Source organism: Entelurus aequoreus, linkage group LG27 (genome assembly GCF_033978785.1).
Source record: "Entelurus aequoreus isolate RoL-2023_Sb linkage group LG27, RoL_Eaeq_v1.1, whole genome shotgun sequence".
Taxonomy (NCBI): domain Eukaryota; kingdom Metazoa; phylum Chordata; class Actinopteri; order Syngnathiformes; family Syngnathidae; genus Entelurus; species Entelurus aequoreus.
In genome coordinates, this window is record NC_084757.1 from 31,252,113 (window position 1) to 31,268,126 (window position 16,014).

The 16,014-nt window shown below is 39.7% G+C and overlaps 1 protein-coding gene across 1 annotated transcript in view; it reads right to left on the minus strand.

Moving 5' to 3' along the window:
- Window positions 1-16,014, minus strand: part of gatad2ab (GATA zinc finger domain containing 2Ab) — a 100,147-nt gene that overhangs the window by 18,810 nt on the left and 65,323 nt on the right. The window contains exon 2 of the mRNA XM_062038502.1: window positions 5,482-5,790. Within this exon, the coding sequence (XP_061894486.1) occupies window positions 5,482-5,777 (296 nt within the window). The 5' untranslated portion in view covers window positions 5,778-5,790. The remainder of the gene's footprint in view (window positions 1-5,481; window positions 5,791-16,014) is intronic.

Consider the following 16,014-nt stretch of genomic DNA (forward strand, 5'->3'; position numbering starts at 1 on the left):
CAGTAGAGATCGCAAGATTTTTTTAAAAACGAAAGAAAAAGTGGCAGTTTTAAAGTAAAATGTTTAAAAATAAGAGTCTCTGAATACGCCGAAATTTCTTAACAGGTTGCGACAAATTTATTAATGGCGGGCCGCAGAAACACTAATTCCACAAGTGCGGAGAGGGTTCAAAAGTGACAAGTGGCGGTGACAAATTATGCCGAGTCACCACTCGGTCCCCACTTTAACTGCCATCACATCGCTGCGTGCATTTTATCTCTCCACCAAAGCACATCACATGACATCAGGCGTTTGTCTGCGTGGTCATGTGACACACCCACAGTTCCTGCTGCGGGGCTCCTCCCTCGACCAACGGCTCCTTCCCATGTGGAAACCATGGCAACAGCCAGTTGGAACCAGTTTGTGACACATAGCCTTCATTTTGTGCGAGGAGGAGCATGAGGCCAGAGCTCAGGTGCTGCCGTGGGAGAAAATGGAGCCCGGGGCCCGCAGGAGCCTCAAACTTCTTCAAAATGGGTGGGGGGGGGGGCCAAGCCTACGTCTTTTACTCCTCTTCTTACATGCAACCGCAACGCGACTTCCTGTTCGGTTCAGAGCGCTCGCATGAGCAAAGTTCGAGAGGAACCTGAAACTCCAGTGGACACAGCTCTATGCAACCGCAATGTATTGAGCTTGCATGCAAAGAAACTAAAAATAACTTTATAGACTAACCATGCGAAAAAGACGGATCAATAGCGTGACAACCACATTATCATCATTAATATAACAGTATCATCAATTGTGCAGAACTGGTCATTCCTAGCACCTTTTATCCCTAACAGGTTCCACTTTAGTTTGACAGCCGATTAGAAAGAAGATGTGGTCGTGAAGAAACTTTGAAAAAACACACACGATGGATTTATATCATTCGGTTGATGAAGAGACGACCATGTAAGATGAAAAGCAAAAAGTCCCTTATGGTAACCATGAATTGACAACAGTCATTTTGAGGTGTCCTATTTTTTCACACGACTGTATGTATTTGTGTAAGCTTGAACTACTAAACAGGTGCACGATTCTGAAAAAACATGCATCCCAGGTACGCTGTCAGTGCTATTGTTTTTTCAAATACACCACATGGTAGAGCGGTTTTTAAACCCCAAGGTTTGACCTCTATAAGTCAGCTCAACTTGAGATTGAAGTTAGTTTAAAGTTAAAGTACCAATGATTGTCACACACACACACACTTGGTGTGGTGAAATGTGTCCTCTGCTTTTGACCCATTTCCTTGTTCACCCCCTGGGAGGTGAGGGGAGCAGTGAGCAGGAGCGGTGGCCACGCCCGGGAATCATTTTTGGTGATTCAACCCCCAATTCCAAACCTTGATGCTGAGTGCCAAGCAGGGAGGTAAAGGGTCCCATTTTTATAGGTCTTTGGTATGACTCTGGTATTTCTCACATGCGCTTGTAAAACACCCACTGTAACTTTAAGGTGTTTGACCAAAACAGCCACATTTGGAAAGCACCTTTTTAAATAAGGACTCAAGCATGTTTGTGAGATTGAGCAAGATTGGTTGGAAAACTTTGCACTGATATATAGGCGGGACGAATATTTCTTCAAGCATTTTGGCCTCCCTGTTCACACACAAACATAGGTTTTTGTCCTTGAAAACAGAGAGTGGCCAGGTAAAACTAAGCGTTGTGTCATAAAAAATGTAGGACGTTCGCTCATGTTTTAAACCTTATTTATTAAAGGCCTACTGAAACCCACTACTACCAACCACGCAGTCTGATAGTTTATATATCAATAATGAAATCTTAACATTGCAACACGTGCCAATACGGCCGGGTTAACTTATAAAGTGCAATTTTAAATTTCCCGCTAAACTTCCGGTTGAAAAACTCCTTTGGATATGACGTATGCGCGTGACGTAGCCAGTGAAACAGAAGTATCGGTACCCCATTGAAAACAATACAAAAAAGCTCTGTTTTCATCTTATAATTCCACAGTATTCTGGACATCTGTGTTGGTGAATCTTTTGCAATTTGTTTAATGAACAATGGAGACTGCAAAGAAGAAAGTTGTAGGTGGGATCGGTGTATTAGCGGCTGGCTGTAGCAACACAACCAGGAGGACTTACTTAGATAGCAGACGCGCTAGCCGGCGCTAGCCGCCGCTAGCCGCCAACCACACGGATGATCGGGTGAAGTCCTTCGTCGCGCCGTCGATCGCTGGAACGCAGGTGAGCACGGGTGTTGATGAGCAGATGAGGGCTGGCTGGCATAGGTGGAGCGCTAATGTTTTTATCATAGCTCTGTGAGGTCCGGTTGCTAAGTTAGCTTCAATGGCGTCGTTAGCAACAGCATTGTTAAGCTTTGCCAGGCTGAGAATTATTAACCGTGTAGTTACATGTTCATTGTTTAATAGTATTGTTGATCTTCTGTCTATCCTTCCAGTCAGGGATTTATTTATTTTGTTTCTATCTGCATTTGAGCCAGATGCTATCACGTTTGCTCAGTAGCTAAAGAGCTTCGCCGATATATTGTCGTGGGGATAAAAGTCACTGTGAATGTCCATTTCGCGTTCTCGACTCTCATTTTCAAGAGGATATAGTATCCGAGGTGGTTTAAAATACAAATCCGTGATCCACAATAGAAAAAGGAGATAGTGTGGAATCCAATGAGCCAGCTTGTACCTAAGTTACGGTCAGAGCGAAAAAAGATATGTCTTGCACTGCACTCTAGTCCTTAACTCTAACGTTCCTCATCCACGAATCTTTCATCCTCGCTCAAATTAATGGGGTAATCGTCGCTTTCTCGGTCCGAATCGCTCTAGCTGCATTGAAAACAATAGGAAAATATGAGGAGGCGATCAACTGACTACGTCACGTTACTTCCGGTAGGGGCAAGGCTTTTTTTATCAGATACCAAAAGTTGCGATCTTTATCGTCGTTGTTGTCTACTAAATCCTTTCAGCAAAAATATGGCAATATCGCGAAATGATCAAGTATGACACATAGAACGGGCTCCTGATTGGACAAATCCACCTACTCAGTGGCCTAGTGGTTAGAGTGTCCGCCCTGAGATCGGTAGGGTGTGAGTTCAAACCCCAGCCGAGTCATACCAAAGACTATAAAAATGGGAGCCATTACCTCCCTGCTTGGCACTCAGCATCAAGGGTTGGAATTGGGGGTTAAATCACCAAAAATGATTCCCGGGCACGGCCACCGCTGCTGCCCACTGCTACCCTCACCTCCCAGGGGGTGATCAAGGGTGATGGGTCAAATGCAGAGAATAATTTCGCCACACCTAGTGTGTGTGTGACAATCATTGGTACTTTAACTTAAACTTTTTTTAAATGCACATGACAGCCTGTGAGTGTTTTCATTTGGACAGAGATTGTTTTTAAACACCACTGGTGTGGATATTGATTGTATTGAGGTCCGTGAAGAAGAAATGTGTGCTTTTGAAAGTATGTATGTTCCTCTGGACAAATGATAAAACTGAGGATGTACAGTACAGGCCAAAAGTTTGGACACACCTTCTCATTTCAAAGTGTTTTCTTTATTTTCATGACTATTTACCTTGTAGATCAGGGGTAGGGAACCTGTGGCTCTTTTGATGACTGCATCTGGCTCTCACATAAATCTTAGCTAACATTGCTTAACACGATAAGTAATGAATAATTCTGCTGGTAATCAAAGTGTTAAAAATAACGTTCAAAATATAAAACATTCTCATGCATTTTGATCCATCCATCCGTTTTCTAGCGCACCTGTTCAAGAAGCCGCATTAATGATAAGAAGTATTTTATTTATCACTGGTTAGCTTCAGAATAATAATGTTATTAAAAAGAATAAGAGACTTATTACACTCTAAAAATGTTGGTCTTATTAAAAAATGCATGCATTTAGTTGTATTCAGTGTTGAAAAATATTGTATGGCTCTCACGGAAATACATTTTTAAATATTTGGCTTTTATGGCTCTCAGACAAAAAGGTTCCCCGACCCCTGTTGTAGATTGTCACTTAAGGCATCAAAACTATGACACCACCATCCATCCATCCATCCATTTTCTACCACTTGTCCCTTTTGGGGGTCGCTGGAGCCTATCTCAGCTGCATTCGGGCAGTAGGCGGGGTACACCCTGGACAAGTCACCACCTCATCGCAGGGCCAACACAGATAGACAGACAACATTCACACTCACATTGACACACTAGGGCCAATTTAGTGTTGCTAATCAACCTATCCCCAGGTGCATGTTTTTGGAGGTGGGAGGAAGCCGGAGTACCCGAAGGAACCCATGCAGTCACGGGGAGAACATGCAAACTCCACACAGAAAGATCCCGAGCGCAGGATCGAACCCAGGACCTTCATATTGTGAGGCAGACGTACTAACCCCTGCCCTACTATGACACCTGTGAAGTGAAACCCATTTCAGGGTTTCACTTCTTGAAGCTCATCCAGCCAAGAGTGTGCAGAACAGTAATCACAGCAAAAGGTGGCTATTTTGAAGAAACTAGAATATAAACATCAATCCATCCATCCATCCAATGTCTACTGCTCATGTTTTCAGTTATTTCACCTTTTTTTGTTATGTCCATATACACTACCGTTCAAAAGTTTGGGGTCACATTGAAATGTCCTTATTTTTGAAGGAAAAGCACTGTACTTTTCAATGAAGATAACTTTAAACTAGTCTTAACTTTAGAGAAATACACTCTATACATTGCTAATGTGGTAAATGACTATTCTAGCTGCAAATGTCTGGTTTTTGGTGCAATATCTACATAGGTGTATAGAGGCCCATTTCCAGCAACTATCACTCCAGTGTTCTAATGGTACGATGTGTTTGCTCATTGGCTCAGAAGGCTAATTGATGATTGGAAAACCCTTGTGCATTCATGTTCACACATCTGAAAACAGTTTAGCTCGTTACAGAAGCTACAAAACTGACCTTCCTTTGAGCAGATTGAGTTTCTGGAGCATCACATTTGTGGGGTCAATTAAACGCTCAAAATGGCCAGAAAAAGAGAACTTTCATCTGAAACTCGACAGTCTATTCTTGTTCTTAGAAATGAAGGCTATTCCACAAAATTGTTTGGGTGACCCCAAACTTTTGAACGGTAGTGTAACTCCACATTTGTTCATTCATAGTTTTGATGCCTTCAGTGACAATCTACAATGTAAATAGTCATGAAAATAAAGAAAACACTTTGAATGAGAAGGTGTGTCAAAACTTTGGGCCTGTACTGTATGCGTGCACGTATGTTCAGACTGCAGTCGCATCAGATATCCACTTACGAAAAAGGCCTGGGTCAAATTTGAATACATCTGAATTGTACTGTTCTCGTTTACATTTTTAAAAAATTATAAACATGTGACATTTGGGGGGGAAAAAATCGGAATTGTTAAATGTCAGCCAGCTTCATGCCACTATGTTTATGTCTTGGGCAGAAGTTACAAATATAAATCTGATACACATTGTATCCTTCTCTCACCTTTTAGATGTGCTCATATCAACAGGCTCGTCTCCTGTCTGCACCTCCACCTTGATAGTAGCCTTCACCTCCCCAGTTTTAAGGATGCTGGCTGTCAGTTTAGCAGAATGCTCACTCTTCAGCTTGACACCCTCCATTTCGGACCCAACCAGGTCCAGGGGGCTTCCAGCAGCGTCCCCTTTCTCCAGCTTGACCCGTTTCACATCTATGTCTCCCGGGGACCCGGTAAGGCCAGCACCATCCTTCTCCATGGCCCTCTTCTGGCTACGCGTCTGACGCACTGCCTCCTCTGACATGGCTGCTCTCAACCTGGAAGGATGGGAAACACATCAAAATGATGAGCCTAAACGTTTAATTACTGTAAGTAGCAAGTGCACAAGCAGGCAATAGCACAATAATCCTCATCGGAAAACACAACCTCAATATTTTGACTTTGAAAGTGCTACTCCTTCAATAATTATGTGTAAAATGCCGCCGCCAAGCACAAATGCTAACATTGGCCACGACATCAAAGCATATCATAGCAAGCTGCAAAATACAATGAAGAATATGACCCCGAGGGGCTGTGAGGATTATAAGACGACATCAGAGCAATCCGATTGGACGCTTAGTACACTCTGATGTTTCATTGATGCAGTGACATCATTGCCGCATCAATGTTTTTCAATCCATGATCTCAAAAAAGTGGGGGCGGGTGATCAACACATTCCAGAGGAATCAAATAAGGTTAATATGCGATCATAATCAAAATTTAAATACTTAGCACTAAATTAACAAAACCCTGTATCTCTCCACTTTTGTCAATCTTGACTTGAAAACATGTTTTATAAGGCAACGTTTTTAATAAAAATGTTTTCGATTTATATAGTGGTTTTCTAGACAAATCTCTTTACAGTTTTTGACAAGTCTCTCCATTTGCCACAAGAAATACTACATGCTGAAGGACCATGGAAACAACCAGTTACTTGTTGTCAAAAAAAACCCCCAAAAAACATGCGGACAACCTTGGATAATAATGTTTTGAGCGGATAACTGTATATAATTGTAATATTTGTACTGTAATGTGTGTATAATGCAAGCAGGTTAAAATCATGTGGCTAAAGTAGCCCATTGGTTCTCAACCTATCTTCCAAAGCCAAGTACTTTTAACAAGAGAATATTATTTTTGTTAAAAAAATTAAAATTAAAATTAAAAAAATACATGAACATCTTCAGGAGACGGAAATTTGACCCGGCAAATATAAACAAAACAAAACAAATATAAACAAAACACCGGCCTTAAGCAATAATTGATAACAAATTAAAAAAAACAAGCAAACAGAAGAGCAGGGAAACCTGTGAAACAGGCTTGTAGGGATGAAATAGCCTCTGTGTTTTTTCCTGACCTAACGTAATATATATATATATATATATATATATATATATATATATATATATATATATATATATATATATATACACACTACCGTTCAAAAGCTTGGGGTAACATTGAAATGTCCTTATTTTTTAAGGAAAAGCACTGTACTTTTCAATGAAGATAACTTTAAACTAGTCTTAACTTTAAAGAAATACACTGTATACATTGCTAATGTGGTAAATGACTATTCTAGTTGCAAATGTCTGGTTTTTGGTGCAATATCTACATAGGTGTATAGAGGCCCATTTCCAGCAACTATCACTCCAGTGTTCTAATGGTACAATGTGTTTGCTCATTGGCTCAGAAGGCTAATTGATGATTAGAAAACCCTTGTGCAATCATGTTCACATCTGAAAACAGTTTAACTCGTTACAGAAGCTACAAAACTGACCTTCCTTTGAGCAGATTGAGTTTCTGGAGCATCACATTTGTGGGGTCAATTAAACGCTCAAAATGGCCAGAAAAAGAGAACTTTCATCTGAAACTCGACAGTCTATTCTTGTTCTTAGAAATGAAGGCTATTCCACAAAATTGTTTGGGTGACCCCAAACTTTTGAAGGGTAGTATATATATATATATATATATATATATATATATATATATATATATATATATATATATATATATATATATATATATATATATATATATATATATATATATATATATATATATATATATATATATATATATATATATATATAATAAATGGGTTATACTTGTATAGCGCTTTTCTACCTTCAAGGTACTCAAAGCGCTTTGACAGTATTTCCACATTTACCCATTCACACACACATTCACACACTGATGGCGGGAGCTGCCATGCAAGGCGCTAACCAGCAGCCATCAGAGGCAAAGGGTGAAGTGTCTTGCCCAAGGACACCACGGACGTGACTAGGAAGGTAGAAGGTGGGATATATATATATCTATATAGAAATATAGATATATATATATATATAAATAAATACACATATACACACACACACTCATACTCCCAATCCCATGTAGCTTTCTCAATGTATTTATTCTAGGGGTGCCAAAAAACGTTTAATGAATCACGATCCCTAATCAATTAAAAATAAATTAAAAATGTATGTATTTTTATTTTATTTATTGTTAAGACAAAAATATATAATGATGAGTTCATGGTGATGATGATGCTATTTTGTTGTTTCTTTTTAACACTACGTCTCGCTCATTTACATCAAACCTAATCTAAAAGTTCTGTACTGTTGATATCTTTGTGAAGTGGTAAAGTTAGAACATCAGTTGGAATCAACTTTTTATTTTATCCACTGTATATTAGGGATGTAACAATAAACGTAATTAATGAAAACCGGGGTAACCCCCCCGATGGTTAGTATTACCGTTTTAATCAAAATGATTGTAAAACTGACAAGTAACTGCACTTTGATCAACTCCACTCTTCCAATCCAAACTTATATATAGACATTGCTGCCTGAGTAATTAAGCTATTCAAATGTGCACTTTGAACCAATAAGCTTAGAACAGAAAGACCCATCTATACTCAGAGAAAAACGAGACAGAGATGTGTTTTTACGAACAGAGTAGGACGCCACAAGGCCTATCAGAAATAATAAATAATAATAGATTTTATTTGTTACGCACTTTTCGATAAAAATGCATTTTCAAGTGCTACAGTACAAACCAATATTCAAAACAATAAGAGCTTAGTCATTAAAGATGAAATACTAAGACTAAAATACTATCTGTGAGGTAACACAAAACAGGCAAAGCAGTGGATTTTCTGAGTGTCTATTTTAGTTATTAAAAAATAACTTGGTCAAATGATTTCAGGGTGAGTAAGTACTTTTTGAGCAATCGACATCGCGATGACGTGATAATAACTGCGATATGAAATGTTACTATATGTACAGTAATTGTTTTTTCTACATTTCAACTACCCCAAGGTGTGTCTTTCAGAACCCCACTAGCACCCCATTTAAAAACCAGAGAATATGTGGTTTTATTTGTGTCTAAATGTTGAGGCTGCAAAGGCAGATTTTGAGGACAGAAAAATATGTTTTTGCAAGCACAGACATTACATTTTAAAAAATAATTTAAAGGCCTACTGAAAGCCACTACTACCGACCACGCAGTCTGATAGTTTATACATCAATGATGAAATCTTAACATTGCAACACATGCCAATACGGCCGGGTTAACTTATAAAGTGCAATCTTAAATTTCCCGCTAAACTTCCGGTTGGAAACGTCTATGTATGATGACGTATGCGCGTGACGTCACGACAACGGAAGTATTCGTACCCAATGTGAAACCATACAAAGTGCTCTGTTTTCATCGAACAATTCCACAGTATTCTGGACATTGTGTGGTGAATCTTTTGCAATTTGTTTAATGAACAATGGAGACTGCAAATAAGAAAGTTGTAGGTGCGATCGGTGTATTAGCGGCGGACTACAGCAACACAAGCAGGAGGTTGTGTTGTGTTTGAGCTGGATAGCAGACGCACTAGCGCGAGTACAGCTTTGGCTTCCAAACATTTGATCGCTTGCCCGTACGTGCGTGTCGCTATGTGCATGTCACTTACGTAACTTTGGGGAAATATATGTTTCTTGCCGAATCTGATGGCGGCCGGGGTGTCGTTGAAAGCTACAACGCCCGCCGCCGCTCCGTAGTTAGCTTCAATTGTTAAGCTTCGCCAAGCTGGAAATTGTTAACCGATTATTTACATGTTCATGGTTTAATAGTATTGTTGATCTTCTGTCTATCCTTCCAGTCAGGTTTTTTTTAAATTTTGTTTCTATCTGCATTTGAGCCCGATGCTATCACGTTAGCTCCGTAGCTAAAGTGCGTCAATGATGTATCGTTGCGGAGATAAAAGTCACTGTGAATGTCCATTTCGCGTTCTCGGCTCTCATTTTCAAGAAGATACAGTATCCGAGGTGGTTTAAAATACAAATCCGTGATCCAAAATAGAAAAAGTGTGTGGAATCCAATGAGACCTTGTACCTAAGTTACGGTCACAGCGAAAAAAGATACACCCTGCACTGCCTCTCTAGTCCTTCACTCTAACGTACCTCATCCACGAATCTTTCATCCTGGCTCAAATTAATGGGGTAATCGTCGCTTTCTCGGTCCGAATCTCTTTCGCTCCATTGTAAACAACGGGGAATTGTGAGGAATCCTTCCTCCTGTGACGTCACGCTACTTCCGGTATAGGCAAGGCTTTTTTTTATCAGCAAACAAAAGTTGCGAACTTTATCGTCGTCGTTCTATACTAAATCCTTTCAGCAAAAATATGGCAATATCGCGAAATTATCAAGTATGACACATAGAATGGATCTGCTATCCTCGTTTAAATAAAAAAAAATCATTTCAGTAGGCCTTTAAACTCAAGCCGAAAATAAAAAAATTTGAGCGAATATACATGTATTTTGTGCACAATAAAAGTGTTTGCCTGTTTCCTATTATCCACATTAATACTCAATAATTACTGCTGTCTGCAGTCAAACTGATGCACGCTCTCAACCTCACCCTTCTGCGCATTCAACTTTTTTTTCTACACTCGCTCGGATTTCAGCTCTGCGCTCACTCGAGTTTAGACACACACCTTATATGTGTGTCAAAAAGGCAACCAGTCAAAGAACTGGACATATGCATGTTCTGATTGGCTGCTTGGTCTCCATTGAGATCGCTCTGAAAAGCTATTTAACATGGCTGTGCTATATGGAGCGGAAAGAGCAGACTTTAAAACGTAACTATAGCTTTATTTATTGATTTAAATGTAAAGCTGGGGTGACTTAAAACTTTCAGCATATCTGTATGTAGAATTAAATTATGGTATGGATTAAGCAAAGAAATCAAACAAAGCACCAATATGATTCAGTTTAAGAGACTGTTCAAACTATAAGTGTTCACAAAGTACACAGAACAAGAATTATGATGAACATCCTGAACCCTTTTTTTTTTTTTAATTGAGAGAAACATTATGTATTTAATATTTGTTTGCTTACTATGGTATATTATCCCATCCATCAATTTCTACCGCTTATTTATTTATTATGTGGGCTCTGTACCGAGGATGTCGTTGTGGCTTGTACAGCCCTTTGAGACACTTGTGATTTAGGGCTATATAAATAAACATTGATTGATTGATTGATTATTTATTTGTTCACTGTTTTGTTAGAGAACAAGGAAATTGGATAAAATTGCTATGGTATAAAAAGGGGTAGGATTAAATAAACTCTGCTTCTTGAAATTAAATGAAATTAAATAAGTTTATTTCGGTCATATAATCAACCATTAACCATTAACCATTTTGTGTGACCAGTTTACGAGTACAGATTATACATATATAACAATCATACACAGTTACACACAAAAAGAAAAGAAAAGAAAAAGCATGGCCAAAAAAGGAATAGGCTGAAGCAAAGGCTTATATTTGCCTATCCTATACCTTCACTGAAAATAAGATTACCTGGAACATCAACGTTAAAAAGAAAAAAAAGAAAAATCTATGGGATGAAAGTAATTGTTACTCTATTTTATAATTTTCAATTATTTCACCTTTCAATGTTTTCTTAAACCTTAACAAAGAAGTACATGTCTTCAGCTCATCACTGAGCTTGTTCCACCATTTATCTCCTAAAACTGAAATACATTTGTATTCTATATTCGTTCTTGCTTTACCAATTCCTTCCTACTTCTTTTTCGGACGTGCTGTAATGAAACAACTGGAAATGTGTGATGAATTACATTGTATCATATGCATGTTCGAAAACAACTGAAACTGAACTGAACTGAACAGTAGTGGTATAAATATGAGTTAAAATACGAGACCTCGACTATCAGAATGTCGAACAACCTCTGTGCATTTTTACCTGTATAACTAAACAAAGTGCTGAGACAACTGCTGTTGTGAGTCATTTCTTGCCTTAACTGCAACTATTCTAAAATATAGGAACATATTCATTTATATCAAATGGAATTCCACTTAATATTTACAAGTACAGTTGAAAATACAAACATTTACAACAGGATTTAAATAATAAAAAAAACGCTATTTTGTAAAGCCATATTTAGAATTATTTAAAAATAATAGTCTGGTCTTTTGCAGAAGACACTTATTTTAAAACACCCATCCATCCATTTTCAACCGTTTGTCCCTTTGGGGTCAAGGGGTGGCTGGAGCCTATCCGAGCTGCACTCGGGTGGAAGGCAGGGTACACCCTGGACAAGTCGCCACCTCATCGCAAGGCCAACACAGAGAGACGACATTCACACACTACGGACCATTTTGTGTGTTTAAAATAATATTTGAGTAGTAAGTGCTCTGTGGTGTTACTGTATGAATTCCAACAAGAAAGACTATGAAGACTTCTCTGTACCATTCTGAGGGTACCGGTACACATACACTGCTCAAAAAAATTAAAGGAACAGTTTTTTATCAGGGTATGGCATGAATTCAATTGCACTTTTCTGATAAGGTTTTGGTCAGGTACGTGGCAGAGGGGGTTGTTAATCAGTTTCAGCTGCATTGGTGTTGACGGAATTAACAACAACAGGTGCACTAGAGGGGCAACAACGAGATGGCCCCCAAAACAGCACTGGTTTTGCAGGTGTAGGCCATTTCAAGTTCCTCCCTCTTGATCTTTTTAAACTGTTTTTCCACAAGTTTTGGCTTTAGCTAGAGTCATTATCACGACTGGGAGCATGAGGCGATTTTTTTAACCCTCCTGAAGTTGCGCAGATTGTCCTACTCCTCCAGGATGGCACATCCATGCGTGCTGTTGCAAGAAGATTTGATGTGTCTCCCAGTACAATCTCCAGAGCATGGAGGAGATTCCAGGAGACAGGCAGTTACTCTAGGAGAGCTGGACAGGGCCATAGACGGTCCTCATCCCATCAGCAGGACCGATATCTGCTGCTTTGTGCAAGGAGGAGCAGGTAGAGCACTGCCCGAGCCCTACAGAATGACCTCCAGCAGGCTACTGGTGTGAATGTCTCTGCCCAAACAGTCAGAAACAGACTTCACGAGGGTGGCCTCAGGGCACGAAGTCCTGTAGTGTGCCCTGTGCTCACTGCTCAGAACCGTGGAGCTCCATTGGCATTTGCCATAGAACACCAGAATTGGCAAGTCCGCCACTGGCGCCCTGTGCTTTTCACAGATGAGAGCAGATTTACCCTGAGCACCTGTGATAGACGTGAAAGGGTCTGGAGAAGCAAAGGAGAGCGCTATGCTGCCTGCAACATCATTCAGCATGACCCGTTCGGTGGTGGGTCAGTGATGGTCTGGGGAGGCATTTCCATGGAGGGACGAACAGACCTCTACAGGCTAGAGAACGGCAGTCTGACTGCCATTAGGTATCAGGATGAAATACTTGCACCCATGGCCAGACCTTACGCTGGTGCAGTAGGTCCTGGGTTCCTCCTGGTCCACGACAATGCCCGGCCTCATGTGGCAAGAGTATGCAGACAGTATCTGGAGGACGAAGGAATTGATACAATTGAATGGCCCTCACGATCACCTGATCTAAACCCGATAGAACACCTCTGGGACATAATGTTTCGGTCCATCAGACGCCACCAGGTTGCTCCTCAGACTTTACAGGAGCTCACTGATGCCCTTAGACAGATCTGGGAGGACATCCCACAAGACACTATCCTTCGTCTCATTAGGAGCATGCCGCAACGTTGTCAAGCATGCATACAAGCACGTGGGGGCCACACAAGATATTGAAAATAATTTTGAGTTGCAGAAATTGAATTCAGGCAAAATGGGTGAGTCTGCCACATCATTTTTTCACTTCGATTTTTGGGGTGTCTATATACTGAGCCCTCTGTAGGCTGAAAACTTTTATTTCCATCAAAAGATGTGGCATCCTTTTGTTCCTGAGACATTAAACTGTCCATATCAGTATAGATATCCAACATTTTTTTTTCTCACCATTGAAATCTGATGTTTTTTAAAGTGTTCCTTTAATTTTTTTGAGCAGTGTATATCAAACTACCTCATCAAGTGAGTTTGCAAAGCTGATTGTTGTATTACAAATTACATTTTATCTAAAAACAAACTAATCAAGCAATCATCATATAATAATTAATCTGAGCAACTGTAAAAAAAAAATAAGAAAAAAGTAGAATGCGTTGTAGGGTGAGGTTGAGAGAGGGGGAAGAGAGTGCATCCATCTGAGTGCAGACAGCAGTAATTATTGAGCGTTAATATGGATAATAAGCAAACAAACTTTTATTGTGCACAAAATACATTTATATTTGCTAAAAAACAAAACAAAAATTCGCTTGAGTTTAATTTATTTTTAAAAAAACACTACCGTTCAAAAGTATGGGGTCACATTGAAATGTCCTTATTTTTGAAGGAAAAGCACTGTACTTTTCAATGAAGATAACTTTAAACTAGTCTTAACTTTAAAGAAATACACTCTATACATTGCTAATGTGGTAAATGACTATTCTAGCTGCAAATGTCTGGTTTTTGGTGCAATATCTACATAGGTGTATAGAGGCCCATTTCCAGCAACTATCACTCCAGTGTTCTAATGGTACAATGTGTTTGCTCATTGGCTCAGAAGGCTAATTGATGATTAGAAAACCCTTGTGCAATCATGTTCACACATCTGAAAACAGCATAGCTCGTTACAGAAGCTACAAAACTGACCTTCCTTTGAGCAGATTGAGTTTCTGGAGCATCACATTTGTGGGGTCAATTAAACGCTCAAAATGGCCAGAAAAAGAGAACTTTCATCTGAATCTCGACAGTCTATTCTTGTTCTTAGAAATGAAGGCTATTCCACAAAATTGTTTGGGTGACCCCAAACTTTTGAACGGTAGTGTATAATGTCTGTGCTTGCAAAATACATTTTTCTGTCCTCAAAATCTGCCTTTGCAACCTCAACATTAGGACACAAATATAACGCCATAATATACCTATTAACATTTACTGATTTCAATGTAGATTTGTAATGCAATGCACTGAAGACATTGTGAGCTTTGTGTAAATTACAATTTGCCTTTTAGACCCTCAATACAATATGTGGCTATTATGGCATGCACTCACGTAAAAAAGGATGTCTCAAGCTTTGTTAGTGTCAACAGCGAGCACACTCCTATGTAGCTTTCTCAATGTCATAGAAAACAAACATTTTAAATGAACCCTTTGCAGACTATTTGGATTAAAACCAAGTGACAAAACCATCATTCTGTCATCAAAAAGCTGACAATGGCTCTGTCTATCTCAGATGTGACATCATCACAGCTTTGAGTGACCCTTTCCTAAGTTGCCTTTGCAGACAGCCAACCACTTCCATAAAAACCGGCCCAAACAAGTGTTGCTAATCCAGACCAGAGATGTACAAGAGTGCGGGTGGAGATCAGAAAAATGTCCCAAATAAGGTAGGAGACGTGTGTTGATTTCAAACAACATTCCTAAACATGCCTACTAAAAGAACATGACTGTGTTGTTGATGCATTTTGTGCTAAGCTAAATAGGCTAATATTATGCCAAATAGCAACATTTGTAATATTACTTTAAAAGTAATGTCAGGGTTTCCCTTAATGCAACTGAGCATGGCACAGCGCCAGGGCAAAATTGAAGCCGCCACTTCTTAAAAATAAGTGTTTAAAAAAAAAATGTAAGTAATGTATTGTAGCCTCCAGAAATCAAAAGTCAGACGCTATGTTTACATTTTATTGCCAATCTTATGCTAACAGCCAAATTCCAACAGGTATTCCCTCCCGTGCAAACACTTTCATCTCCGTGCTTCACCAGAAACACAACACTTCTTCATTCTCCGCCAATCCCCTATCGGGCACAAATGGTTTTCGCGATCATGGCAACAACGAACATCAAATCAAAAGGGCGCGTCCAACAAGTAAGAGATAACGGGGAAGACCCAGGACACGGTGGAGAGACTATGTCTTCCAGCTGGCCTGGGAACACCTCGGGATGCCCCGGGAAGAGCTGGACGAAGTAGCTGGGGAGAGTGAAGTCTGGCCTTCTCTGCCTAGGCTGCTGTCCCCACGACCCAACTTTGGATGAGCGGAAGAAGATAGATGGATAGATGGATGGATGGATGGATGGATGGATATATACACACACGTTAGGGCTGCAACAA